This window comes from Pipistrellus hanaki (assembly GCF_964339955.1).
Source record: "Pipistrellus hanaki genome assembly, chromosome: 7".
Lineage (NCBI taxonomy): Eukaryota > Metazoa > Chordata > Mammalia > Chiroptera > Vespertilionidae > Pipistrellus > Pipistrellus hanaki.
In genome coordinates this window covers 35,201,127-35,228,804 of record NC_140509.1, presented here as the reverse complement: position 1 = coordinate 35,228,804, position 27,678 = coordinate 35,201,127, and the positions used below count along the sequence as shown (strand labels likewise).

The following is a 27,678-nucleotide window of genomic DNA, read 5'->3' as shown; positions in this document are numbered from 1 at the left end:
AAGAAACCTTAATCTGCTGCCTCCTGCATGCCCCCTACTGGGGATTGAGCCTACAACTTGTGCCCCAACAAGTAATTTAACCAGTGAATTGTCAGTGCATGGGAAGATGCTCAACCAACTGAGCCACACTGTCCAATGCTAAATTTTGCCTTTAAAAGAACAAAAAATTTACATACAAATTCTTAAAACAGGTTTTTATTAACTATTTTTTAGAATACTGTTTCAATATTGATCACACACAGCCTCTCCCCTTAAAAAAAAAAAAATCCTCACGAGGATATTTTTTCCATTGATTTTTTTTTTTTTTTCTTGAGAGAATAGGGAGGAGGTGAGGGGGAGAGGAGAGAGAGAAAGACAGATACAAACATCGATGTGAGGGAGACACATAGATTGGTTTTGGTTGCCTCCCTCACATGCTTGGACCAGAGCCAGGGATTGAGCTTGCAACAGAGGTAGAGATGTTTGCCCTTTACCGGGAATCAAACACACAACCCTTCAGTCTATAGCCGACACTAACCACTGGGAAAACTAGCCCAGGCTCCCCCTTTTTTTGATCATTGAATTTTCTATTTGAAAGTTATACCTTTGTAAAAGGTAATGAAATAATGCAATAAGTAATTATTTTGTTTCCAAATCTTATAAATAAATTATAAAAAAGCATTGTATTACACTTATTTATTCCATAAGTTAAAATTGTTTTATGAAATTTTAGAAATTGTAAAAAATCCTGTATCATCAGAAAGCCTTTTAAAGGTGAAAGGTTGAATTTTTAAATGATTAAATGACCATGTTTAGTATATATTATGTTTTAACAACTTTTTAATGCATTTAATAAATTTGAAATATTGAGCCATTAATATTTTAATATTGCACTGATAGTCATCATTCAGGTAAATACTCTTTTTTTTCTGCAGCAAGCTATGATAACACTTAAAAATCTTATACTTTAGGCGGAAACCGGTTTGGCTCAGTGGATAGAGCATCAGTCTGCGGACTGAAAGGTCCCGGGTTCGATTCCGGTCAAGGGCACATACCTTGGTTGCTGGCACGTCCCCAGTAGGGGGTGTGCAAGCGGCAGCTGATCGATGATTCTCTCTCATTGGTATTTCTAACTATCCCTCTCGGTAAAAAATCAATAAAATATATTTTAAAAAGATCTTATACTTTATTTTAGTATCACCCAAATATATAAACAACACTTTTGAGACTGAGAGTTGAGATAAAGATTTAATTTCTTACATAGTAATACCCTAACATAATACGCCAATTTCATTTCATTTTCAAATCTTATAAATTCTCAACCTGCTAGTGAAATTTTCTATAAAAGTGGAGTGATTTTCATTATTTTTACTGCTAGCTTTATGTTTAATAGAGGAGTTGAATAATAAAAGCATTTGGAGAATAGATACTGGGTTTTTGTTACTTATAAGAAGTACATGACAAGTGACATAGGGAATGAAATGGAATGGACAGTGTATATTCCTTGTACTCTTCCTCTTGTCTCATTTTTAAAAATGAAATAATTTTAAGGTAAATTTTTAAAAGCACTTGTTGGAAAAGCATAATATATAAGGTAGAAACATTGAACCCTTATTTTTTTTCTTTAAATGAACCAAAGAAAGAAGCTAAAGAGGATATTGTCGAGGTTATAAACATAAGACAAATTTATTCTATTTTTTTTTTAATTTATTTTTTAAAAACCTGAATTCTCAAACTTAAACTTTACTTACCTACATTCTTTTTAAAACTATGTAAACTTATTCATGTTTCAGCTGAACAGTCCTTATATAACTTGAGTGTTCAGGACAAAAGTAGAGTATATTTGGACATTCTTTTGAAGGCAGATAGTGTATATTAAGAATATTCTTAACTCTCTGGGTATAGTTTGTAAGCCCACATATTTGTGTTTGGTAGTGGCAGAAGGTAAATATCAGTATAGCTTTGTTTTGATGAAAGTTCTGAACTCTAGTTTAAAAGTTCTAAACTCCAATTAATTACTGAGAAGCAGATAAATTAGTCCCGGAAATAACTTGAAAATGTATGCAAATTCACTGAATTGAATTTGTGGGCTTTTTTAATATTTTAATTCCCTGAAAGAGGTAGGCAGGTTAAGTTTATATAAGCATAAATGTCTCTAAATTTAAAAGTTGTTTGTTTGGTTTTTTTTTTAGCCCTTTTTCTCTTAAATTATCACAGCACATTTTAAGTTTTAACTATAAGTTTAATTAAATGAATATTAAATTTATTTGGAAAGTTACAAAAAGAAACTTTTAAATTTCTTAGTACTAGGCCATTTGATTTTTAGATAGTAAATAAAAGATGTTTGGATTGGTGTTTGTAGATCAACATTAGTAGTTTCCTAATTTTTGAAAATATTTCCTAATATTTGCCCCTTTTGCTTTTATCTTGCTCTCTTTTCTCTCTCTATTCTTTCTGTGTCTATGAATCTGTCTCTCATGTCTGTTTCTGTCATGTTATTCAAAGCTCTTTTCTGGTTGCCTCTTATCTGGTTCTGATTTTAACTGAAGAGTACAATATATCTTTTGTTAGCAATTTTACTGAATTTGATTGTTGCTTTGTTTTTGTTGTTTTATGAGTAATTTCCAAATAATTCATTTAATTAATTTTTTTCTTATTTTTATAACTGTTAACCTTTCTTTTACTTGAGATTTTAAAAAAATGTTCCAGTGTCCACTAATCCAGAACAATAAATTTCTCCTTGCAACGTTCTAAACAAGCAGAGGCTGCCAATCCACCACTCAGAATTTTTGCACATGCTTATTGATATTAACCTGTTCTCAGTGTGATTTCTATTTTAGTTTTGGACAATTGTAGCTGTATGTATCTAGGAAAGGGAGAACAATATAAAAAGGTATATTATATTGTGTTCTCTTGTGAATCCAAATTTCAAGATCTCTATCTCTTTTTCCTTCTTTCTTCTTTCCTTCCTATCTATCTCATTACCTATCATCACCTAACAAGATGTCATATCAGCATTCTGTGTGTTAAAAGGATTCTTTGATGCTTCCAGTCTTTTGTTTCAACCTTTCTGGGTAAGGAATTACATTCAGCCTTCTGATTATAAACTTTAGTTATTGCTGCTGTCTTTCAGATTTCTGGAGTTCTTGAGATTCTGTCTCTTTCTTATCTGTATCTTTGTATCAAAGACATACCTTAAAATTTGTTGCCATAACTGTTTGTCTCTCTGGTTTGTCACACTATATTTGGGGAATTACTGAATGTTATAATTCTTCAGTATGCTCTATGAGTATGCTATCACAAAGATAATCAAGATTTGAAAGTTATAAGGGAAAGTATTTAAATTCTGTATAATGTAAACACACAGGTGAAGACATTTTGATTAGCAAATAGAACAAGGGATGGTACTTGATTTTAACCAGTGTGCAATTTAATTAGGGAGATAAAATATACATGGAAAAAAGTATTGATAAGTATTTTCTAATGTTAGCGTGCGTATGAGCAGATAATTTCTATATCTAAAGATATAGGGGGATCACTTCAGGTGGTTGATCAAAGGTTTTGTTAGGCAGGAGGAATTGAAAGTATGCCTTGAACAATAAATAAAAATTAAATCAGTAAAAAAATAACTACAAATAAGAGGAATATTATAAATAACAAAGTAAGAAATATTAATACATGTTCATAGAGGAGTTCACAAAATATGTCTGGAATAGGGATTTTTGGCAAATTATTTATATTCCAGAAACTATAGGAAAATAGTTTGAATGCCAATAATAGTATTTCAGGTATGAAATTGAACAGGTGGGGGAAGAACTAGTTTTATTAGTGACATTATAATGAAAAATTATAGAAGTAGGTAGTAGGAAATTTGTGGAAGAAAAATTATGTATATGTATATATATGACTTGGTATTTTTATAGGAGGGTTAGGATTAGAGAGTGATAGATTTAATAAATTTGGTATTAAGCTAGATGATTTTATAATTGATATTATTGGAAATATGAAAGATGTGAAGGAAAACTGGTTCCTTTTAGTTTATTTTTATACATTTACTGTTTCATAGTTGTGGAAATGGGCAGCCAGATTTGGATATAGAATAAAAGAGAAATAGAATAGTGTTTAACTCCTCATGGAGATAGGAAAGACAGTGTAGAGAGCTTACACCTAAACTTTTAGAAATAGTTATATTTAGCAGGATAGTGAAGAGATCACAATGTCTAGAAGACACCATGTCAGAGGAACCAAAGGAGGAAAATAGATTTTAAGGAGGACTTGATTAATAGTATTGCTGCCCTCAGAGAAATCAGAATATGGTAAACAAAATGCTGTTAAATTTGAAGATGAGTTGTTTATTTTGATAATTATTTTTTTCTAAATGAAAATTAGAGTTGATTCTTCAAAATCACTTTTATACATCTACTGGCTTTACCAAGCCAGTTTCCTTTTGTATGTAAATTTATCTTGGCACCACTTATTTTAAGAAGCTATCTTTTATTCATATCTAATAATGTTACCATAAAGAATTTTCAATATTAAAGAAAACATTCATCCAGCAGTGATCTTTTAAAGTAATTTGATGACACCTAGACTGTTGGAATGTTGATTGCTTCCCTTAACATATATTCTTTGTTTACGCTGTTACTATTTTAGTAATTAAAAGGTCACCAAAATTATGACAGTGACTATCTTTAGTAACTAGTGTACATTCTTAATTAACTTTATTTTTCTCTCAGGTTGATAAACTTTTAAGGTTCTTTATATTTAAGAAAGGACACTTTCCATGTCTATTCCATAAAATTATAAGGTTATTTTAAATGACTTACTTTAAATTATGTACTGTTTTCTGGATGAGATGCTCCGTTTTAATCAATGATGTATTTAAAAATATGAATTAGACCAAAAAAATTGGCATTGATTATAGATTTGAAATTATTCCATAACAAGATGATTCTGCTTAAGAGAATTCTTATTTTTTATCTTTCTGATTTGTGTTGTGTTCCTTTAGGAGTACATACTCATATTCTGCTGTATGTACCTCATGATTGATATGATTTAGACCCTATAATTTAGTCTTCATTGTAGTGCTTTTAGCATACCTCATTTCTAAAATATCTAGTTCTTTCAAAAAGCCTTCCTGAATATTAGATTTAGGATTTTAGATCTGGATAGGACTCTAAAGATCACTTAAGTATCTCCATCATTTCACAGAGAGAGTAGATAATTTGCTTATTACTAGAGGAAAGGTCTCTTGGATCTAAGGCCCCATTCCTGTTTCCATTAATTATTCATCTTTCTACTTAACAAAAATTATATTAGAAATTATGGATAGTATTCTGCCTTAAAAAGGTTACTAATGTACTTCATTAAATATTACAATTCTATCATTATTTCTTGGAAATATTTTCAGCATTCTTTAGTTAATTTGAGAATTTTCTTACAAATGTGTTCATTATTTTAACTCGTCTGGTTCTTTCATCTTTTGCTTTAAAAAATTAAAATAACATAATAGTTGCTGGATATGTTTTTTATTTTATTTTAACTTTAAATTTTTGCACTAATTAATAAATTCTAGCTCTTGGATTTCTCAGCTTTTGTTGTAATTTAATGTATATAAGTATTATGTGGTGTTTATTAACATGTCTCATAATATTTAGTAAGCATACATGATTTTATTAGAGGAATAATTCATCTAAAATTTATTTTGAACATTTCTCATTCATTCTGTGTGTTTTTTTAATTTACTAAAGTTGTAATAGTACTAGCATAATTTATATACAATATTAAATTTATATTAACTTATTCTTTTGTATAGCATTACTTTTAATTTTATGTGATAGGTTTAACTTTAATATAGTAGAGAGAATTTTTTTTCTTTTGGTTTTTAAATATAAACCTCATTGCTTTCTCGTTAGAATACATATTCAAATAGTGCATTAAATTTTTCTTTGAGAATTCTTATACTTTTATCCCGTTTGAAGAAGATAAAATTATTTTTAGTGAGAAATATTTAACTTTTTATTTGGTTTTGTTTTCTTAATCATAGCATAGGTAATAAAAATAGCAAGGGTGTATTTAGTATATAGGGAAAGTAAAATATTTTCCCTATTTTGTATTAACTGAAAAGCCTTGTCTACATTTTGTAGTTATGTGTGTTGGTTAACTGAGGAACCATTACTAAATATAAAATTTGGCATTTTAATTAATAAGGTCACGGCATCTTTTCTAATTGGTTCATGAGTAGTGCATATTCTTTCAGTGCCTTTTTTAATGATTAAGGTTAATCCAAAAATATTTTAATATATCTTACCTATTTTTTATTTTATTGATTATACTTTCATTTTCTCCATATAAAAATCACTTTGAAGTTATATAGATGCCTTGCACACACAAAATTGATAACATCCTGCCATATTAACAATGGCATGTGTTATAATCAGAAATTTATTGGTCTTCAATGAGATTGCTATTTTTTTCTTTGCTTTTTTTGAGCTTTATATGTTCCATGTCTCCTAGGTATTTTTTAGAGATCTGTTAAGTGTAAATGTGGCAACATTGATAGATAGCATGGTTATAGGTGGATTAATTCTCAAACCACTACCCTTCCTCCCCCACAAAAAGAAAAAAACTAGAGAGCAAGATTGCCTAAACATCGCATGAAGGCTATCCTTTGGCATTGCTCAGACTTCTTTCATATCTCTTTCCACTTTTATATTCTTAGAATTGTAAATTTAAACTGACAATAATAATATAATTTTGGAAGCATTTATAATATTAGAGTGTATTTATGGAATAGTTGCTGTTTTTGTTTTCTCTTTTATGAAAGTTAATGAACCAAGATAAATAAAACATCTAATAACACATGGCCAAGGCAGTTTCTCTTTATCTTTACTTGTTTTATGTAAAATTCTTTTTAGAGTTAAACTTTGTTGATGTGGATACTTCGTTTAACTTTTTACTTGGAAAAGAAATTGAGGCTTGAATTCTGACATTTCTGCTTATAATCTTTCAATTTTGGCAAATATTGAGTTATATAGCTAACAGTGCATTAATGTTAACTTGGGGAAATATATTCTTTCTCATTTTTAAAAAGTTTTCAAGGATTTAGAATCAGTTTTCTTCCTCTGCTGTCTTACCCTCCAACTTACTTCATAATCAAGACATGTCCTGTTTCAAATAGGATTCATTTTCTTACTTTTGTGGTAAATCTTTTACTGCAGTAGACATTAGATAAGTTCAAGTTCACAAATTTTCTTTCGTATGATTAAGTTTTGAGGAAAGTTATTCTTTTCCATTATTATTACTATCTAAAACAGCATTAATAAACACTAGTGGGCTCATTCCTTCTTTTCAGCAAGCTAAAGGGGAAAACTTTTAGTTTTGAGGCAATTCCATATGTGGTATCTAAATATATTAGGGAGAGAGCCCTTCTTTTTAAAATGTTTTCTCTTTTGACCAAAATACAGACTTTTCTTGAGAAATCAACTATTCTTCTAAATTTTAATTTCACTTCTGTATTTGTTGAACTGAACATTCATCCCTATGCCATATTTTTAACATTAAAGAAAGAAAATTACCACTTCTCTCTTTTCCAAACCTTTCTTGGGATATCAGAATAATACTAATAAAATTCAGTTTGTTCTAGATCAGTGGATACCGGAACAGAGAGGAGGTGTTTCTTACCTGATAAAGTGTGTGTGTTCCGATTCTGCTAATCCAGAAATCCAATCTCATTTGTTTAAAATCAACCTTAGTTGTTATTTGTTAGGGAGTCAACTCCCTATTTTGATTTTTTTCTGAAATTCAGTCCCTAGATGTGCTTTAGATAGGGTAGAATTTTTACCTCTTTCAGAACACTGCTAAAGAAGCTTTCAACTGGAACATAGTGTGAAGAAGCACTGAGAGCAAAAAAATTCAGAGTGGTGATTGGCCACCTCTGTTTGATTGACAGGTTGCAGGGAGAAACCCATTCGTTCTGGATTAATGGAACTGGAAAGCAGAAAACAATTATCAGGTAAAAAAAAACCTTTTCTTTAACCTTTGAAATTCACCATTTAAAATATGAGTCAGACCACAAGGGAACTTATTTACCAAAAGGAAAAATAATTAGTGTCTCCTGAGCATCTTTGGCTACTACTTCCAAGAGTTACCAAGGGAAAAAGAAGCTATAGTTACTACACATTGTCAGCCTTTGCCGAAAGGGCTTGATTAAATGCAGAAAAGTTGAAAGGGCTTGTAAGGAGCAATTTCGTTTTAAGTCTGGGTTAAAGGCATGAAGCAGAATTCTATGGGTGGGGGAGATTGGTGGTGTTTTATTTCCTGAATTGTGTTTGGTCTGTGGATAAATAGAACAATTTGGTTTTCAGAGATTTAATCTGGCACTTTTCATGAATATTCACAAATTTTGTTACTATACTGTGTTCTTTATACTTATTTACTTTATTTGGATGTATACTTATATATCATCATAAAATTCTAGTAACAATAGTGACCAGTTCTTTATTTTTTAATGGCATTTTTCTGATTACTGGTTAAATACATTTCAGATTGAAGGCCAAGGACATGGTGCAGTATTTGACTGCAAATGCTCTCCTGATGGACAGCATTTTGCATGCACAGACTCTCATGGACATCTTTTAATTTTTGGCTTTGGCTCCAGTAGCAAATATGACAAGGTAGGGTATAATGACTATATATCTTAGTTTTTTTTAATCCATGGATGTTTAGTGGTTGTATATGGGGCAGGGGGTGAGAATCATTTATGCTTTCAGCATATTTGGAGAATATTTCAGCAAACAGAAGAGCGATATTTTAGCCTGGAGATTGATGTTTTGGAGAGAAGGGTGAAGACAACAATTTTTAAATCTTTCCTATAATAGACATTAGATAATAATTATATATTATTTAAATAAGTAAAAATAGATAGAACCTTTATATTTCAGAAGTAAGAACTTTATACTTAAGTATCCTGCAAGAACAATCTATATTTTAGTCTTAAAATTGGATCATGTAAACTGGGGTTGGGCGATATTATCCATAAAAGGACTTTTAAAATTATGTAAAACATTTTATTTGTATGGATACTTTCATTTATCTGGGATACAAATTTGTGGCTTTCAAATGTGTGCCATACTGATGGTAGCTAATGTTTTTAAATAATTAAGACTCTAAGATGAGTTACTAAAATTGCTTTTTTGTAGTAGAGTGGTATAAAAGATTATAAAAATTGCATAACTCATGATTTAGCTGTAATATATTCCACATTAACCATTATAAATGTTGATGTTACAGATATCTGAAGCATGAGTTCATATTAATAGTTATATGTTTTAGAAAAAATGCTTAAGTCTTAAAAAATGGGATAATGTTAAATTTTTATGTTAACGTTATATAAACCATATTCATTATATAGTTAAGGAGTTTCTTAAATTGTATAAGTGATATCATTAAAAAGTTTAATTCCGAGAATAAATTCATTGAATGTTTACCCTTTATAAAATGCTAAAAAAATAGTATTAACCCATTTGTTAATTTAAAAAGTAAGATAAAGCATGTTAGCTATGTTAAAGTAATAGTACCGTTGGATGATTTATGCCTAGATTTGATTTTATCATGTGATTTGAAATTATATAACCTATCTATTCAATCTCTTATTTCAGAGAAAATTCAAAGTAGCTACTTTTCTGATTATAAAATTCAATATATAAAATATAAAGATTTATTTATAATTAATTAAAAAATAATATTCTTTTATATTGCTCTTTAATATCATGATTTATGGTGAATTGTTTGCGTTCTATTAGAAATTTATAATGATAAATTTTATTTTTCCAATCTTTTATCCTTTCTTTTTAAAGATAGCAGATCAGATGTTCTTTCATAGTGATTATCGGCCCCTTATTCGAGATGCCAACAATTTTGTGTTAGATGAACAGACTCAGCAAGCACCGCATCTCATGCCTCCTCCTTTTTTGGTTGATGTTGATGGTAACCCTCATCCATCAAGATATCAGAGATTAGTTCCTGGTCGTGAAAATTGCAGGGAGGAGCAGCTCATTCCTCAGATGGGAGTAACTTCCTCAGGTAAATGTTCATTTTCATAGACAACCAAATTTTTCTTTTCCTACTGAAAATTTATAAAATTATTAGTTGGGTAACACTCTGTTTTCAATATATGAGAAGTAAAATGATTTTCTATACTTCCCTAAAGTTTTTGAATAATGTTTAAGGATTTCAAGATAATTAAGGAACATAGAATGTTTATAGCATTAATTTGATCTATATCCATTTATAACCTCCAGGGACTAATAGGATAAGTTTCTATATTTGATATGAGATGAGTCAACTTATTTATTAATTCAGCAACATATATTGAAAATATCATCTGTCCCTGACACCTGCTAATCTGTGGTAGTCAGTAATCACAGTTATAAACAGATACATGTTTAAAAATTGTGATAAATCTTACTAAGGGGGTAATAGTGTGATGTAAGAGACTAAGATTAGATAGTGTATTCCCATTGAAGATTGTTTAAAAAAAGAGATCAACTTATTTATCTAATGAATTTTTTTTTTTTTTTTTAAGAGAGAGGAGGAGAGAGAAATTCATTAATTGGTTGCCTCCCCTACATGCCCCTACTGAGGATCAAACTTGAAATCCTGGGTATTATGCCTTGACTAAGAATTAAAACGGGCACCTTTTGGTATGGGATAATGATCCAACCAACTGAACCATATCAGCCAGGGCAAAAATGATCAAGTTGTAGAAGTTTATATGTAAGATAGGGATGAAAAGTGTTGAGAGCTCTTTTAGTAATGTAATGAAGGTAAATGTTAAATGAGTTACAGAATTAGAGTTTAAAGGTCTATAGACACCTTCTTCTACCCTTTGGTTAGGAAACAACACTAATTTATGAAGTGAAAATAATGGACTCTATAAAGAAGGTTAAAGCCAGGTTTGAATTTATAAATCATTCTGTTATATATTAGAGTAGAAAAATGTTTGTGAGATATTTTAAGTTCTTGACTCTAGCATAATGGACAAGTATATTTAAAAGACATACATGGGATATAAAATATAAGTAACTTAAGTAATGAATACAGATCTATAGGCAGCATAGAAAAAAACTATTTCATTGCATTATAGAGAACCCACTTATTTTTTCTTAAGGATTGGTCATGAAATTTCATGAAGATGAACATATTACATAGGAAAGGCTGCTCTTGTAACTGTACATGCCCACTTAGAAAGAAGGGTGTGGAGAAACATGAAGGGAATAGTCCCTGCTGCCACTTGTAGAGAGTAGTACGGTGCAGAAGACCTGAGTATCTGGATTATTTGAAATTAAAATGTCTCAATTCAGAGACACAGCATGGCTGGGATTTTAGGCATAAGGAAATGAGGAAATGATTCATTTATTAAAATATTAGTGCTACTAATTAGTGTGATTATTTTTTTCTTCATTAACTTTTTATAAAGGGCTTTCATAAATAATGTCATTTAATCCTTATCTCTATGGTATCTCAATCCTAAGTTTAGAAAATGAAAACAAGATTCTATTTTGTCCAAGTTTAAGTATATGGAATTATAGGTACTCAAACTCAACTTGACTTCCAATTCATTGTTCTTTCTTTCATATTAAGATGACCTTGGGCCGAAACCGGTTTGGCTCAATGGATAGAGCGTCGGCTTGGGGACTGAAGGGTCCTGGGTTCGATTCCGGTCAAGGGCATGTACCTTGGTTGCAGGCACATCTCCAGTAGGGGGTGTGCAAGAGGCAGCTGATCGATGACTCTCTCTCGTCGATGTTTCTAACTCGCTATCTCTCTCCCTTCCTCTCTGTACAAAATCAATAAAATATATTAAAAAAACAAACAAACAAACAAAAACAATATAGATTTAATTTAAAAAAATCTTTAAAAAAAAAAAGATGACCTTGGAATAAAAAGTAAACTTGATTTTGAAAATAAAATAGACACTGGTTATCAATAGTTTTGTTCACAAGATAACCCATAGCAATAATTGTGGCTTCAAAGTGAGTCACAGAATTTTTAAGTTTCTAGGTAACAAGAATTCGGGTTTAACATTGTTTCTTTCATTAAGAATTAAAGAGTACAAAAATAGAACAAAAGAATTTTTTTATATACTTTTAAAATTTATTTTTATTTGATTTGAGAGAGAGAGAGAGAGAGAAACATCATTGATGAGTGAGAATCATTGATTGGCTGCCTCCTGCACACCCTCCACTGGGCATACCTGGACATGTGCCCCTTCTGGAATTGAACCATGACCTCCTGGTTCATAGGTCGATGCTCAGCCACTGAGCCATGCCAGCTAGGCAGTAATACTTTTTTTTTTTTTTTTTTGTAACTCAGCATTATTTCTAACTAAATTTCTGTTTGCAAATCTAGATCTATAATAATATTTATTTTTGAAAAATATTTGTAGCCAAAAACGGTTTGTCTCAGTGGATAGAGCGTCAGCCTGCAAACTGGGGAGTCCCGGGTTCGATTCTGGTCAAGGGCATGTACCTTGGTTGTGGGCACATCCCTCAACTGTTGGAAACAGTTGATGTTTCTAGCTCTCTGTCCCTCTCCTTTCCTCTCTGTAAAAAAAATCAATAAAATATATTTTAAAAAACATTTGTAGTGCTAGGTAAAAATAGATGATGGCTATTGTAATAATAAACTGACTCAAATGCAGTTTTGTTATATTTACAATGAATAATACACTTTAAATGTGTTTCCTCAATTGTAAACTTGAGCTATGTAAAATTACTCATGATTATTTATATATGAGATGTTTTGCTAACATCATACCAGGAAAGAAGCATCCATAGGCATTTTAACATTTACCTTTCTTCTTTTACCACTTTCTATCTATGTGATCTTGAATCAATTATTTTATTCCACTGATATTAAATATTCTATTTTTTTAACATTATAAGCTTAATATACGTATCCCTTTATTTATACCTTCGTTACTATACTTTGTAAAAAAATATATTTTGTTGATTTTTTTTACAGAGAGTCAGGGATGGGATAGAGAGAAATATCTATGAGAGAGAAACTTCAGTTAGCTACCTTCTCACACCCCCTACTGGGGATGTACCCACAATCAAGGTACATGTCCTTGACTGGAATTGTATCTGGGACCCTTCAGTCTGCAGTCCGCTCTATCCACTGAGTCAAACCTGTTAGGGTTGATTTTATTTTTTTTTATTTTTATACTATATATACATATATATATATATATTTATTTCCCTCATTTCAGAGAGGAAGGGAGAGAGAAATGGAAACATCATTGATGAGAGAAAATCATTGATTGTTTGCCTCCTGCATATCCCCCTAGTGGGGATAAAGCCTGCAACCTGGGTATGTGCCTTGACTGGGAATCGAAAGGTGACCTCCCGGTTCATAGGTCAGTGCTCAACCACTGAGTCACACCAGCCAGGCATTAATACTTCTTTATTGAAGGATATCTTTTGTGTCTTCTTCTCTTAGCCCATGTTAAAAGTCTGATCTCATCAAATATTCTCTTCTATACCTTCACACCTCATATTAATTGCTCCCTTCTCAAGTCTCATGTCAGTGCATTTCTAGATTTCATGACACTTAAATATTATTTTATTCATTGAGCAGGATTGAACATACTATCTAATAAAAGAGTAATATGCAAATTAATATGCTGCCCCCAGGCGGACACAAGATGGCCACCACAAGATGGCCAGCAGGGGAGGGCAGTTAGGAGTGACCAAGCTGGCAGAGGAGGGAAGTTGGGGGCGACTGGGCCTGCATGGAAGGGCATTTGGGGGTGGGTCGCAGGCCTGCAGGGGAGAGCAGTTGGGTGGGGGTGGGAGGTTGGGGGACCAGGCCTGCAGGGGAGGACAGTTAGGGGTGACCAGGCGTGCAGGGGAAGGCAGTTAGTCATCAATCAGGCTGGCAGGCAGAAGCAGTTAGGGGCAATCAGGAAGGCAGACAAGCAGTTGAGAGCCAGCAGTCCTGGATTGGGAGCTGGATCAGGCCTAAATGGGCAGTTGGACATCCCTTGAGGGGGGTCCCAGGTTGGAGAGGGTGCAGGCTGGGCTGAGGGACACACACTTCCATGTACAAATTTCATTCACTGAGCATCTAGTATTTGTATATCTAGCTTTGTGCTAGAATTAGAATTAGAATATTAAGATAAATAACTCAGTCCAGGCTTTTGAGGAACCCATTCTTTTGGACTTCCTTTCTGTATTGGCTGAACACTTGAGATATAAATGTACATATTTGATTAAATGAGAGAATAACTGCTAATTTTTTCAGGGATAGTTTGGGAAGATTTCACAGATGAAATGTTATGGAAATACCATTTTAGTTGGTGCTTAAAGGATAAGATAGTGATAATCACGTGTATATTTGAATCGAAAGTATTATGGTCAAAGCATAAAGATGTTTATCCCATGAGAGTAAGAGTCAAGTAGTTTCCTATGGTACAGGTGAGAGTTGATGCTGGAAAAGTAGAGTGGATTAAAACACATTAAATTCCCTCCTACCTCAATGTTTTTGTATCAACTCTTAGCCTTCTATCTGGAGTGTTCTTATTGTACCTCCCCATATGGATTACTAATTCTTCTTCTTCAAGTGTTTGCTCCAATGCTGCCTTCTCAATGAGAGTTTCTTTGACTTCTGTAATTCACCATAATTAGTTCCCATCTCCCTCCCCTATTTTCTCTTTCTAATCATCATCTTTATTTAAACATTTTTTACAATCTGTATCTATGTATGAGTTTATTGTTCAGTTTTCCCCATTAGATTGTTTGCTCCCTGAAGGTCAGGAACCTTGATGTTTCTTATTCACCACTGGATCCTCAGTTCTTTGGCATAGTCCCTAGCCCGTAATAGACACTCAAGAATTTGTTGAATAGCTAAAACCAGTTTGACTCAGAGGATAGAGCGTCAGCCTTTGGACTGAAAGGTCCCAGGTTTGATTCTGGTCAAGGGCATGTACCTTGGTTTTTGGGCACATCACCAGTAGGGGATGTGCAAGAGGCAGCTGATCGATGTTTCTCTCTCATCGATGTTTCTAACTCTCCCTTTCCCTTCCTCTCTGTAAAAAATCAATAAAATATATTAAAAAAAAAGAATTTGTTGAAAAATTAAGCTGTAAAGATTTATTTTTTTATATAAATTAGGTAATCAGATTTCCCTTAAAAAAATCCCAACACAACTGATCTCTAAGATGAAATCCTGTTATATGGCTTTAAGTATTTATTTTGGCTTTCTCACTTGCAAATTAGAGTTAATCATACATAACTAATTGAGTTATTGTGATGATTATATGAGTGGCTTAATCATGATAAGCACTCAGATATCATTTCAGTTTTCAATAGATTAAGATTGATGGGGACATGTTTCTATTTACTGCCATTATATACTGTTGATCATTTTAGATCTTCTCAAGCCAATTGTACTTTTTTTTTTTTTACTTCTGGACTCAAAGTGAGGTAATGAGTGAAATGGTTTGAATAATTGACTAAAGTATTCATTTTGTGTCTTATTACATAGGACTGAATCAAGTTTTAAGTCAGCAAGTGAATCAGGAGATCAGCCCACTGGACAGTATGATTCAAAGACTACAACAGGAGCAAGACCTAAGGCGTTCTGGTGAAGCAGGAGCCAGTAATACCAGCCGTTTAAGTAGAGGTAAGATGTGATGCTTGTATGTGAAATGTTAAAAACCCAAAAGAGCCTAAATTTTTAATGGTAGAGATAACATTAAACAATATTGTACATCTATAAAATGAAATACTAGGTGCCAAAATGATAATGTTTTTGAAAAATATTTAGTGACTGATCTAATGTTCCTAATGTAAGGCTTTAAACGCTAGATAGAATTTTTAATATGTTTATTCTCCCAAATACCCCATAATAATCATGTAGAACTTAGAAAAACTTTAAAAATAAATGTATTCAGTAATTTATGAAATGTATTAAGAGCCACATTCTCAAAACAACTAATCACTTTGTTGTATATTATTAAACTTTAAGAGAAAATTTAAAGCAAATTTATGAACCATAAATGTCCTTGGGTTTGTCTGTTTCTGCTTTTTATATCATTACCCCCAAAATACATGGTGAGCATTTTTAAAATAATTATTTTACATCATAAACAGTCAATACTTATGATTTATTAACATATCTAATAAACTGAATAACCATGTTTTATTGTTATTAAACTTTTGCCTGTGATTTAGTTCCAAATTTATTTTTTGTCACAATATAATTCCACAAGTTTCATGTGGAAGTGAGTGTAGATTTTTTTTTTCTATTATAAGCTAATGGAGAAGTATCTTTAAATATAACTTACTATATTTTTACTAAGGTTCTATAAGCTCTACCTCAGAGGTTCATTCACCTCCAAATGTTGGGCTAAGGCGGAGTGGACAGATTGAAGGAGTACGACAAATGCACAGCAATGCACCAAGGAGTGAAATAGCCACAGAGCGGGATCTTGTAGCTTGGAGTCGAAGGGTGGTAGTACCAGAGCTCTCAGCTGGTGTAGCCAGGTAAGTGAAGTTGCGGATTCTGCTGTACCCCCGTTGTTTGTATTTATTTTTAATTACAGTCTCAAAAGTACCTTTACAGCACTGTAATTTAAATTTATTTGAAGAGCTAGTTTTTTTAAATAATCATAAAAAATGCAATACATTTTTTTCTAGAATGAGTCAAGTAGTTTCATATGGTACAGGTGAGAGTTGATGCTGGAAAAGTAGAGTGGATTAAAACACATTAAATTCCCTCCTACCTCAACGTTTTTTTTATCAACTCTTAGCCTTCTATCTGGAGTGTTCTTATTGTACCTCCCCATATGGATTACTAATTCTTCTTCAAGTGTTTGCTCAAATGCTGCCTTCTCAAGGGGAGTTTCTTTGACTTCTGTAATTCACCATAATTAGTTCCCATCTCCCTCCCCTATTTTCTCTTTCTCATCATCATCTTTATTTAAACATTTTTTACAATCTGTATCTATGTATGAGTTTATTGTTCAGTTTTCCCCATTAGATTGTTTGCTTCATATGTAAAGGATATGAAGGGAAGATGTCTTAAGGTGAATCTTAAGCTGTCTTATTTAATTGTAGCTTAAAATACTCTAAAAATTTGTTATAATAAAATTTTCAATGGATTTTACTCGTTATTCATATCATTCACAAGCATAATGAAAATTATTTATTGATAATACATTATATAAATGTTTATTATAATGATTCTTTGTTGTATTTAAATATGTTTTACATGTATAAATTTAAAAGTATTGATTTGCTATAATCTTTTTCTTGAGGCTCATGCTATAAGGGAACTTTAAAACCAGTTCTTTTTTATTCTTTAGTAATTCATGAATGTGGTCCATCTGAACCCAGTGCACTATATACTATTAATACTACACTATAATTAGGAAAGAAAAAAAAAGTGAAGATTAAAATGTGAATTTGATTTTAGGTTTTTCCGTTTCTTTTTTTTCTCTTATTAATTTTAGAGAGAAAGGGGGAGGGAGAGATAGAAACGTCAATGACGAGAGAGAATCATTGATCGGCTGCCTCCTACAGTGCCCCTTGCTGGGGATCGAGTCGTAAGCCCAGCATGTGCCATTGAATGGAATTGAACCCAGGACCCTTCAGTCCATAGGTCGATGCTCTATCCACTGAACCAAAATAGGTAGGGCAAGATTTTCTACTTCTTAAAAAACTCTAAAGATAATACCGTGTTTCCCTGAAAATAAGACTTCCTCCGAAAGTAAGACCTAGCACATGGAAAGATAAGACATCCCCTGAAAATAAGACCTAGCACAACTTTGGGAGAAAAAAATTAATATTAGACACTGTCTTATTTTCGGGGAAACAGGGTAGTTATTTATAGATAGACTCTACCATACAAATTTTTTGACTTTACGATGGTGTGAAAAGGATTTGCATTCAGTAGAAACCATACTTCAAATTTTGAATTTTGATCTTTTCTTGGACTAGTAATATGTGGTATGATATTTGCTCATGATGCTGTTTGGGTAGTGGCAGTGAGTTTCAGCTCCCTGTCAGATATGTGATCATGACAGTAAACATCCTATACTCTATGTTGCCAGTATTTTTTAGGGAATTATGTTCTGAGCATGTTTAAGGTAGGCTAACTTAAGCTCTGATGTTGATTAGTTTAGGTGTATTAAATGCGTATTTTCAACTTATGATGAATGTATCAGGATTTAACCCCATCTTAAGTTGAGAAACATCTATGCTTAAAATAAATACTTTTGAATGTGAATATTTATATATAGTAAATGCTTTTTTTATTGGATAATACTTCAAATTTGTGTTAGGGTACAATTAAATCTACACCTAAAGTATACATTTGAACAATAACGGATGGAAAATATACGTATCTAAATGTCTTTTATAAAGATTAACTTTCACTTTATTTTTAGTTGGATTCCTATCCACTTTTTAATTCTAACGTTAGATTTGGGGGGATGAAGTAATTGAAAGCAAAAGAAAGAATAAGACAGACAGGAAATCAGATTATTACTTTTTACAGTTGATACAGCTATGGCTTTATCTTGTATGAACAATGTGGCTTTACTTGTCGTAAAGTGTGCTTTCTAATACTGTATTCCAATAACAGATAACATTGAGCTTCTCAGTATTTCTACCCATGGAGAAGCAGCTGGTTTAGTTTTTTAAAATGCAGAGAAGAATATATACATTGCTAAGCTGTTTATTTTCTTCCAGGAATTAGTTCACTTCTCCCCTTCTTAAAAACCTAAATATGCAGTTCCCAGTGATTATCCTTTTGGGGATATATACCAAAGGAATTAAAACTTATGTTCACACAAAAGAACATGAACACTGATGATATACACTGAGTGGCCAGATTATTATGATCTCTGAATGCATAATAATCTGGCAACTCAGTGTATAGCCTGTATAATAAAAGGCTAATATGCAAATTGTCCCCTCAACCAGGAGTTCGACCAGCAGGCAGGCTGGCCGGCCAACTTCCCATGTCCTCTCCCCCTGGCCTGGCTGGCCCGACCCCATGCATGCACGAATTTGTGTGCCCGGCCTCTAACATGCACACACATAGAGTGGCCAGATTATTATGCGTTCAGAGATCATAATAATGTGGTCACTCAGTGTATAGCAGCTTTTTTTGTAATAGCCAAAACCTAGAAATAACAGGTATGTTCTTTAATAAGTGTGTAGTTAAACAAACTGTGATATGTCCACTGCATGGAATACAACTCTTCTATAAGAAAAAGCCATAGAGAACATACTAGTGATGGCTAGACGTTGGAGGGAAGAAGGGCTGAGGAAGAGGAGATAAAGATAGGTATGATAATTAGAAGGGCACAACAAGTGATCTCTTGTGCCCTTCTAATTATCATACCTATCTTTATCTGTGGTGATGGATGGATACATAGACCTACACATGTGGTACAAGTAATCACATTCTAACGCATACATACACAAATACAAGTAAAACTTGGGAGGCCTGAATATTGATGGGTTGTATCAGTGTCAATATCCAGGTTGTGATATTATACTATAGTTTGATAAGATACTACCATGGGATATACTAGATAAAGGAATCTTACTATTTTATAAAACTAGAGGCACAGTGTGAGAAATTCCTGCACAGGCTGGGGGTGTGTGTGTCCCTCAGCCCAGCCAGCACTCTCTCCAATCTGGGACCCCCTCGATGGATGTCCGACTCTCCTACTGGGATTGGGCCTAAACAGGCAGTTGGACATCCCTCTCACAATCCAGAACTGCTGTCTCCCAACCGCTCACCTCTCTTTGACTGATTGCCCCTAACTGCTTCTGCCTGCCAACCTGATCACTCCCTAACCACTCCCTTGCCAGCCTGATCAATGCCTAATGCTCCCTCACTGGCCTTATTGCCCTAACTGCTCTCCCTTGCAGGCCTGGTCTTCCCCTGCTCCCCCCCTACACACACACACACACACACACACACACACACACACACACACACTCAATTGTCCTCCCCTGCAGGCCTGGTACCCTCCAACTGACCTCTCCTGTTGACCTGGACTCACCCAATTGCCCACTTCTGCTGGCCTGGTCACCCCTAACTGCCTCCCCTGCTTGCCTGATCACCCACAACTGCCCTTCCCTGTAGCCTGGGCCCCCTCCAACTTACCTCCCCTGCAGGCCTGCGTCTCCCCCCCAACTGCCCTCCCTTGCTGTCCTGGTCTCGCCCAACTGCCCTTCTCTGCTGGCCTGGTCACCCTTAACTGCCCACAACTGCCTTCCCCTGCCGGCCATCTTATTGTGGCATCTTGTGTTTTGGAGTGACGGTCAATTTGCATATTACTCTTTTATTAGATAGGATTGTATGTGAATCTACAGTTATCTCAATAAAAATTTTAATTTCAAAAACAAATTTCTAGGAACTAAGAAAAAAATCAAGGCTAATATTTTCATAAGATTTAAATTAACTCATTTTATTTTCCACTGAGAATTATGACCAGCAGCAAGAGATTTTGCAGTTAAAATGACATTAAGGTACTCTAGTAAAAACAAAATTAACTTTATAGAACTGTTCCAAATTTGAAAGCTAACTCACAGCTGTGAAATATTCAGGAAAAAAATTGTAGTTCAAAAACTTGAAAATTGTAAAGAATTAATGTAAAAGTCAAAATTGTGATTTTGTCCTTGTGAGTTCAGGTTACATGACATTGTAATTTACAATTAATGTTACTCAGCATTTTCTGTTTTACAATTTCACCTGAATTCTGGATAGAGTTGAAGTTTTTCAGTGGATCAAGGCTGACTGACTTTTCACTGGAAAGAATGTAGTTCTTTCATTGCTTTGGGTTATGTTCGTTCAGCCTGAAGGTTCTGTGTGCCTTTTTAATCTGTTTTTTTTTGTTGTTGTTTTTTTTTTTTTTAGAATTTCAGCTATTTATATGGCACACAAGATTATCACAGCATAAGCTCTATGCTGATGTAATATTTCCAACATAAATTCAATTTCTAACTCTATAGAGCAGTTACCTCAGGAATATAATCATGTTCCCAGAACCTAATACTTGATTTAACAACAAACATAGCAGAACCAGTAGTTTCAAGTTCAAGTAGTCGATCTTTCCCATGTTTCAGTCACCTAATGTCAAATGTCCAGAGCATATAATCTATGAATGTAAGCTCAGGAATACTTATCATATGCCTCTATCTGGAAAGAAAACATTAAGAGTAGCATTTCTTCTCTGACACCTAATACCTCTTTAGGTGAGAAATTAGTTGTAAAAGTTCAAGATGAACATGTGGCTTTTAATTTTCTTTCAGTAGGCAAGAAGAATGGAGAACTGCAAAGGGAGAAGAAGAAATAAAGACATATAGATCAGAAGAGAAAAGAAAACACTTCACTGCTCCAAAAGAGAATAAAACACCCACTGTCTCAAAGGTAAACAGTAATTACTTTTGATGTGTAATATTTGCTTTAATTTTTTAAATGGGATGCTTAATGAAGTAATATTATATAGTTATTTCTTGATTTCCTCTTTGTATTATCTATTATATTTACCATTTAAAATACTTTATTTTGCATTTCTTGCCTTCTATCATCTCTTGGCCTTTTGGATAAGATCAAGTGTACATTTCTTGGCCTTGTAGCATACCTTTTCTCCAAATGGCAATTTTTATATACCCATTAAACCTCATAAATTATATCAGAAGCCTAAGCAAGATTTTTTTTTTTTAATGTATTTTTGTTGATTTCAGAGAGAAGGGAGGAGAGAGAGATTGAAGCAATGATGAGAAGGAATCATTGATCGGATGCCTCCTGCATGCCCCCTACTGGGGATTAAACCCACAACCTGGGTTTGTGCCCCTGACCAGAATCGAATCTGGAACCCTTCAGTCCACAGGTTGATGCACTATCCATTGAGCAACACCGGTTAAGGCTAGTTTGTTTTGTTTGTCTGTCTGTTTGTTTGTTTGTTTGTTTGTTTTTAAGCTCTACCATTGGTTGCATACTGTGAAACAGTTTTGTGGTTTTGTATTGGTCCTGTTTGGTTGTGGAGTTGTCGTTTGTTTGATTTTTGCTGTGTTGCACTGATTTGTTATTGAAGACAATTAAGTCAGTTATGCTGTTGTAAATAATGGTTATTTCCTCCATTAAAAGAGGTAAATTATCTCTACTAGTTTGACCTGTAGTTTTCTCTCCCTAATCTCAAAAAATTGAAACCAGTGCTTTACAGTTGGTCAAGCAACTATCTGGAAGAGATACATACTTGCCTCCTTGAGTGTCAAGGTATCACAATTACCCATTCTTAAGATTTTTAAAAAATAGATTAGCTTGTAAGCTTTAAAGCTTTAGAATCTGAAATTGAGGAAAGCTATCTGGGGGAAAAACTGGTTTTTTAACCTAGCTTTATGCTTCTTCCTCTTATTATTTGAGTTTCATAAACCTGAATTAGTCTACTTTTCTAGAACTTTACTGTTAAGTGAAAAAGGCAAGTAGAACAGTAATATTTATAATATAACCTCTTTTTTTTTCAATGGAGAAATGTTTGAGTGTACACATAATAATATTTTGCACATTATTATTATGACATTGATCACAGATGTACAAGTAACGAGATATCCTATTTTATTTTAGAGTTTGCAGTGTTTTTTTATTCTAATAATAGTGGCTACTGCTCAGTGGTTGTTTGAACCAGGAGATCACAATTCCATTCCTAGTTAGGGCACATTCCTGGGTTGCAGGCTCAAATCCCTAGTGTTGGACGTGCAGGAGGCAGCCAATCAATGATTCCCTCTCATCATTGATGGTTCTCTCAGTCCCTCTTCCTTTCTCTCTGAAATCAATAAAAATATATTTAATAGTAGGGAATACTAACTGTGCAGATGGGAAGTATAAATTAATATAAAACTGTTTAGAAAGTAGTTATGAAGCTGATTTTTGGCGGTAGGTTTGGTGCCAAAATTATAGTGGAAATATATTTCTCTCTGATGTAAAAGTCTCAGTATGTGGTTCAGGCTTGGTATGCCCTCATTGTTAAGAACTGAATTTCTTTAATTTTTCTGACCCTTTTGTGTATGAATTTGATCTCATGACTAAAGCTATCAGCATCCTCATTTAAGAGTATAGGATGGAGAATCAAGTCAGTGAAGAAGGTGCAAATGTCACATATTCCCTCCTGAGAAAGGTTCTCTGAAGTTCCTTTGCAGCATTGTGCCAGATAGCCTGTTGGCCAAAATTTAATCTCATAAACTTTCATCAGATAAAATTTTAATTTTTTTTCTTCAAGAAGGGAGAACAGATAGATATTGGTCAGCAAACAGCTTTCCCTTATACTGCATTATTTACTTATGCATTAAAAACATTTTTGTTTTTTGACTTGAAATTTATCCTAAAAAATATAGAATTGTAAAGAAAGCTTTTACAAAATAGAACAAATAGCAATTTTTAATGAAGTGGAATTGAATAGGTAAATATATTTAAGTGAAAGTAGCAGGGTACATTATGTTCTTAATGGATTACTCAAAATTTATGAGATTATAGTTTGAATAGTTTATTTAAATAATTTTAGATATTTCTCAAATTTTTAAAAAGTTACTCAATCATGCATTATTCCTAGAGAGAATCTGTGCGGAGAATCTTGTGTCCTTGTAGTGTATGAACAGCTTTTATTTCTATTGGCTATAACTAGTAGCTGCCCCAACAAGAGTAGAACTGAAGTACAGGAAAGAGTTTTAGTGACAAGGCTGGTTGTTGGGAAGTAAATAGAGTATAGTGGTGGATTAAGGAATATGAATGGTTGAATTCAGATTGCAGTTTCATATTGCAGATATTTTTATATTGAAGGTATAAATCCTCCTTATACAAATCCGGAATCCTTTTGTGGAGTACAAAACAAGACCTAGATTTTGGGTTTTTATCTCTCTTTCCCCAGACAACAATACTTACCTAACACAGTGGATCCAAAGCACGATAGGGGGCAGGGAGCCACATGCTGTGGAAGTTATATGACTTACGTAGGGAAAGTAATGAAATGCACAGAACATCTTCAAAACAGCATAGAATTCTCATAAAGATAGGAGGGGCTATTGAAAACTTGATATAACAAGCTGTTTTGAAGAAGTTTCTACTAGATTAAGCATATTGTTACTGAAATTGCGAACTCAGTGGATGGATTGAATAAAAGAGTATTAAAGCACTAAAAAATAAGTTGGTAAGCTAGAAAGTCAAGTACTCCTCCCAGAATTTATCAACAAAGGATAAAATTATGGAGAGAATAGGGAAATATAAAAACAAATATGTATTTATGTATATGTAGAGTTTGTGAGATTAGAAGTAGTAGTATAAGTATCCTATCTAATAAAGAGGGAATCACAAGATGGCAGCAACCACAACCAATAAAGGGGGAATATGTAATGCCCTCACAAGATGGTGATGCCCACAGCCACAAAATGGCGGTGCCCAGTCCTCTCAGCCCCTCCTCATCCAGCGGAGTCCCCCAGTCCCCTTAGCCCCACCCCAGGGGAAGGCAGTTGGGGGGCGATCAGGGCAGCAGGGGAGGGCAGTTGGGGTTGATCAGCAGAGGAACAGTTACACATCAATCAGGTCGGCAGGGGAGCAGTTAAGGGGCTATCCGGCTGGCAAGCAGAGTGACTAGAGGCAGGAAGGCAGGTACGCGAGTGGTTAGGAGCCAGCAGTCCGGATTGTGAGAGGAATGTCTGACTGCCGGTTTAGGTCCGATCCCGCAGGGCCTAAACTGGCAGTTGGACATTCCCCAAGGGGTCCCAGATTGGAGAGGGTGCAGGCTGGGCTGTGGGACACCCCCTTCCCCCTTCCACCCCATGTACAAATTTCATGCACCTGGCCTCAAGTTATTTAATAAAAGTCAGAGTCTTGAAACGAGAAAATACATAGAGGGGCAAAGAGTTTTTTAAAAATAATGAACTAGAATTTCCTAGAACTTACCTCTGGCTAATATGCCAATAAGGTAAATCAGGAAAAATTAATGTAAAACCAAAATATTTAAAACCTCAACTAAGCACATTAAACATTTTGAAAGTTTCTGGGAAGAAAAAGAGAATCACCTTAAAACGAACATGAAGTGTTAATAAAATGGATTCCACTGACATATTGTATAACTATAATAGCGACAAGAAAATAGTTACGGAATCATCATCTACATTAAGAAAATTGGCTACAAAACTCCTACACAGTAGCATTTGTACCATTTTCTGGTTGGAATGGTGATAGCATAGTGGAGCCAAGGGCTAATAGTAGGGCGGTTGATTCAAGCTATTTAAAATTACCTATTAAGATGGCAGTGTCATTGGAACAAGGCTCTTGAAGCTCTGGATTGCATCCTTCTATCAACTCATCCATCTGGCAAGCCCTCACACTTAGCCATCCAGGATATCCACAAATCTGGTGGTAGAGATACTGTCCCATGTGAGGCAAGAGCTAGTGTTCTTAAACCCATCGTGGTGGGCATCTTTGCCCCAGTCACTTTTTATACCGTAATAAAGACTGTTGTAGTGCACCATGAAGTTTTGAGCAAAGCTCTTCCTGGGAACGGTGCAGGCTTCAATGTTAAGAATGTGTGTCAAAGATACTTGTGGTGGTAACATGGCTGGTGACAGCAAAAATAATACACCAATGGAAGCAGGCGGGCAGCTCAGGTGATTATCCTGAGCCATCCAGGCCAAATCAGTGCTGGCTATGTTCCCGTTGGATTATCACATCTGATGCTGCTTGCAAGTTTGCTGAGCTAAAGAGGATTAGCTGTTTTTCTGGAAGAAGTTAGAAGATGGTCCCAAATTCGTGAAATTGTTTATATAATTCCTGGAGAGCCCATGTGTGTTGAGAGTTTCTTTGACTATTCTTCTCTGGGCAGTTTTGCTGTTTGTGACATGAGATGGAAAATTGTGGAGATTATACACACACGCACGCTCGCACACGCACGCTCGCACACACGCATGTATAGAGAGAATATGCAAATTTGTCTGGAATGCCATAATGTCATGATTATTCAACAGGCTGCATGCGCAGCAGGGAGACTTGCTTGAGGCTCATGGCGCTGGGCCAGGGAAGTGAAGCTGCGTCCCCCGCCCTTCACCAGAGTCCCCTTTTTCTCCTGGATGCACACACCCAACAAACACCCCTGCGACACTGCGCCCCATCTGAGAGCACTCTGCCCGGGGACGCCACCAATGTGCCGTCCTCCCCCAAGGTCGGGGTGTCAAAGGGTGACACCTGCATGGGAAAAGGCCAGTTCTAGGGGTGTGGTTGGCAGACATCAACCGTGGGGTGTGCGCATCAGTGGTGACCCCCAGGAGGAGTCGCATACACAAATTGAGAGGGTGTGGACCCAACACGAAGGAAGGGCCTGGGCGTGACAATATAGAGTGGATGTCGGTAAGGTACCAGACCTGTATGGGCCACCGGGTAAACAACATGGGACCCCACCACCACAGACACACAGGGCGGCCCTGGGACGCTGGTCCATCCTCCCAAGCGCACAACCTCAAAGCCTTCAACAACACAGACCCAGCCTTACCACAATGGAGACCACAGGCTACCCTCACACCACAGGGAAACTGCAGTGGCTTCCTCCAGCCGTCTGTCCATTCATCTGCCTGGTCCGACCCAGTCAGGGGCTCGCATCCTGGGTGGAATGCCCCTCTTTCCCACTGAGGACAAGTCAGACCCCTACCTTGCCTGTATAAGTATGCCCGTTGCCTGCACAATCACACCTGTTGCCTGCAAATTCGGGACAGGAGCTGACAGCTCTAGGCATGGGAGCAGGCACACCAGGGAATGAGAAAGGCCTCCCTCCCCCAAGGCACACAACTGCCAGTTTAGGCCTGATCTTGCAGGGATCAGGCCTAAACTGGCAGTTGGACATCCTCTGAGGGCTCCCGGATTGGAGAAGGTACAGGTCCGGCTGAGGGGAAATTCCCTCTGTACACAAATTTCACGCACTGGGTCTCTAGTCAGTAATACAAGCAGTGGATAAGAAAGCTATTGGAGTTATCCAAATCATCAAGTCTGCCCAGAAAGCTCAAGAGACTAAATGTTTATTATTCCTAATACCTGCCACCCCATCTTAATCATTGGTGGAAGAACATCTCAAAACTGGTTTTCTCAATTGCCATTTACATTTAATATGAAAGACTGGTTAATGATAATGTTGCATAATAAAATCTTTTGGGTAAGGAAATATTTTTGTGGACCATTCATTTTCGTGTGTGTGACAGTTTTAAGTTAGTTTTTAAATCTATATATTTTAATGAAAACTTGACCAGAAAGTTTAATAAGGGGGAAAAAATATGAATGTAATATAGGTTCGAAGTTATTTTCCATCAATGCTTTAAAGATCAGGGTTCCTTTTTTCTTATTGTATGATTTATTGTGTGATGTAAGTCTGATGTCAGTATCTTTTTGAAAGTAATCTATTATATTTCCTTTATTTTTATATTCTTAAGGGTTTGTTTTTTTTTAAGTGTAGTTATTTTGTTTTTTTTAGACGTCACCTGAAGATATTTTTTTCTATTGCTTTTCAGAGTGTGAAAGGGAGGGAGGGGGAAGAGAGAAACATAGATATAAGAGAGACAAATCAGCTGGTTGCACACTTGCCCCGACCGAGGGCAGGCAGGGAGCAAACCTGCAACCCATGTATGCATTTTT

General features: G+C 34.7%; 1 protein-coding gene across 2 annotated transcripts in view; it reads left to right on the top strand.

Moving 5' to 3' along the window:
* Positions 1-27,678, top strand: part of PHIP (PHIP subunit of CUL4-Ring ligase complex) — a 141,369-nt gene that overhangs the window by 63,145 nt on the left and 50,546 nt on the right. Inside the window, exons 16-20 of one of the 2 annotated variants that reach the window (XM_084889481.1) lie at positions 8,526-8,654; positions 9,837-10,062; positions 15,529-15,666; positions 16,346-16,529; positions 21,318-21,435. In XM_084889481.1, the coding sequence (XP_084745607.1) occupies positions 8,526-8,654; positions 9,837-10,062; positions 15,529-15,666; positions 16,346-16,529; positions 21,318-21,435 (795 nt within the window). The remainder of the gene's footprint in view (positions 1-8,525; positions 8,655-9,836; positions 10,063-15,528; positions 15,667-16,345; positions 16,530-21,317; positions 21,436-27,678) is intronic. The other variant, XM_084889482.1, reaches the window with a different exon arrangement.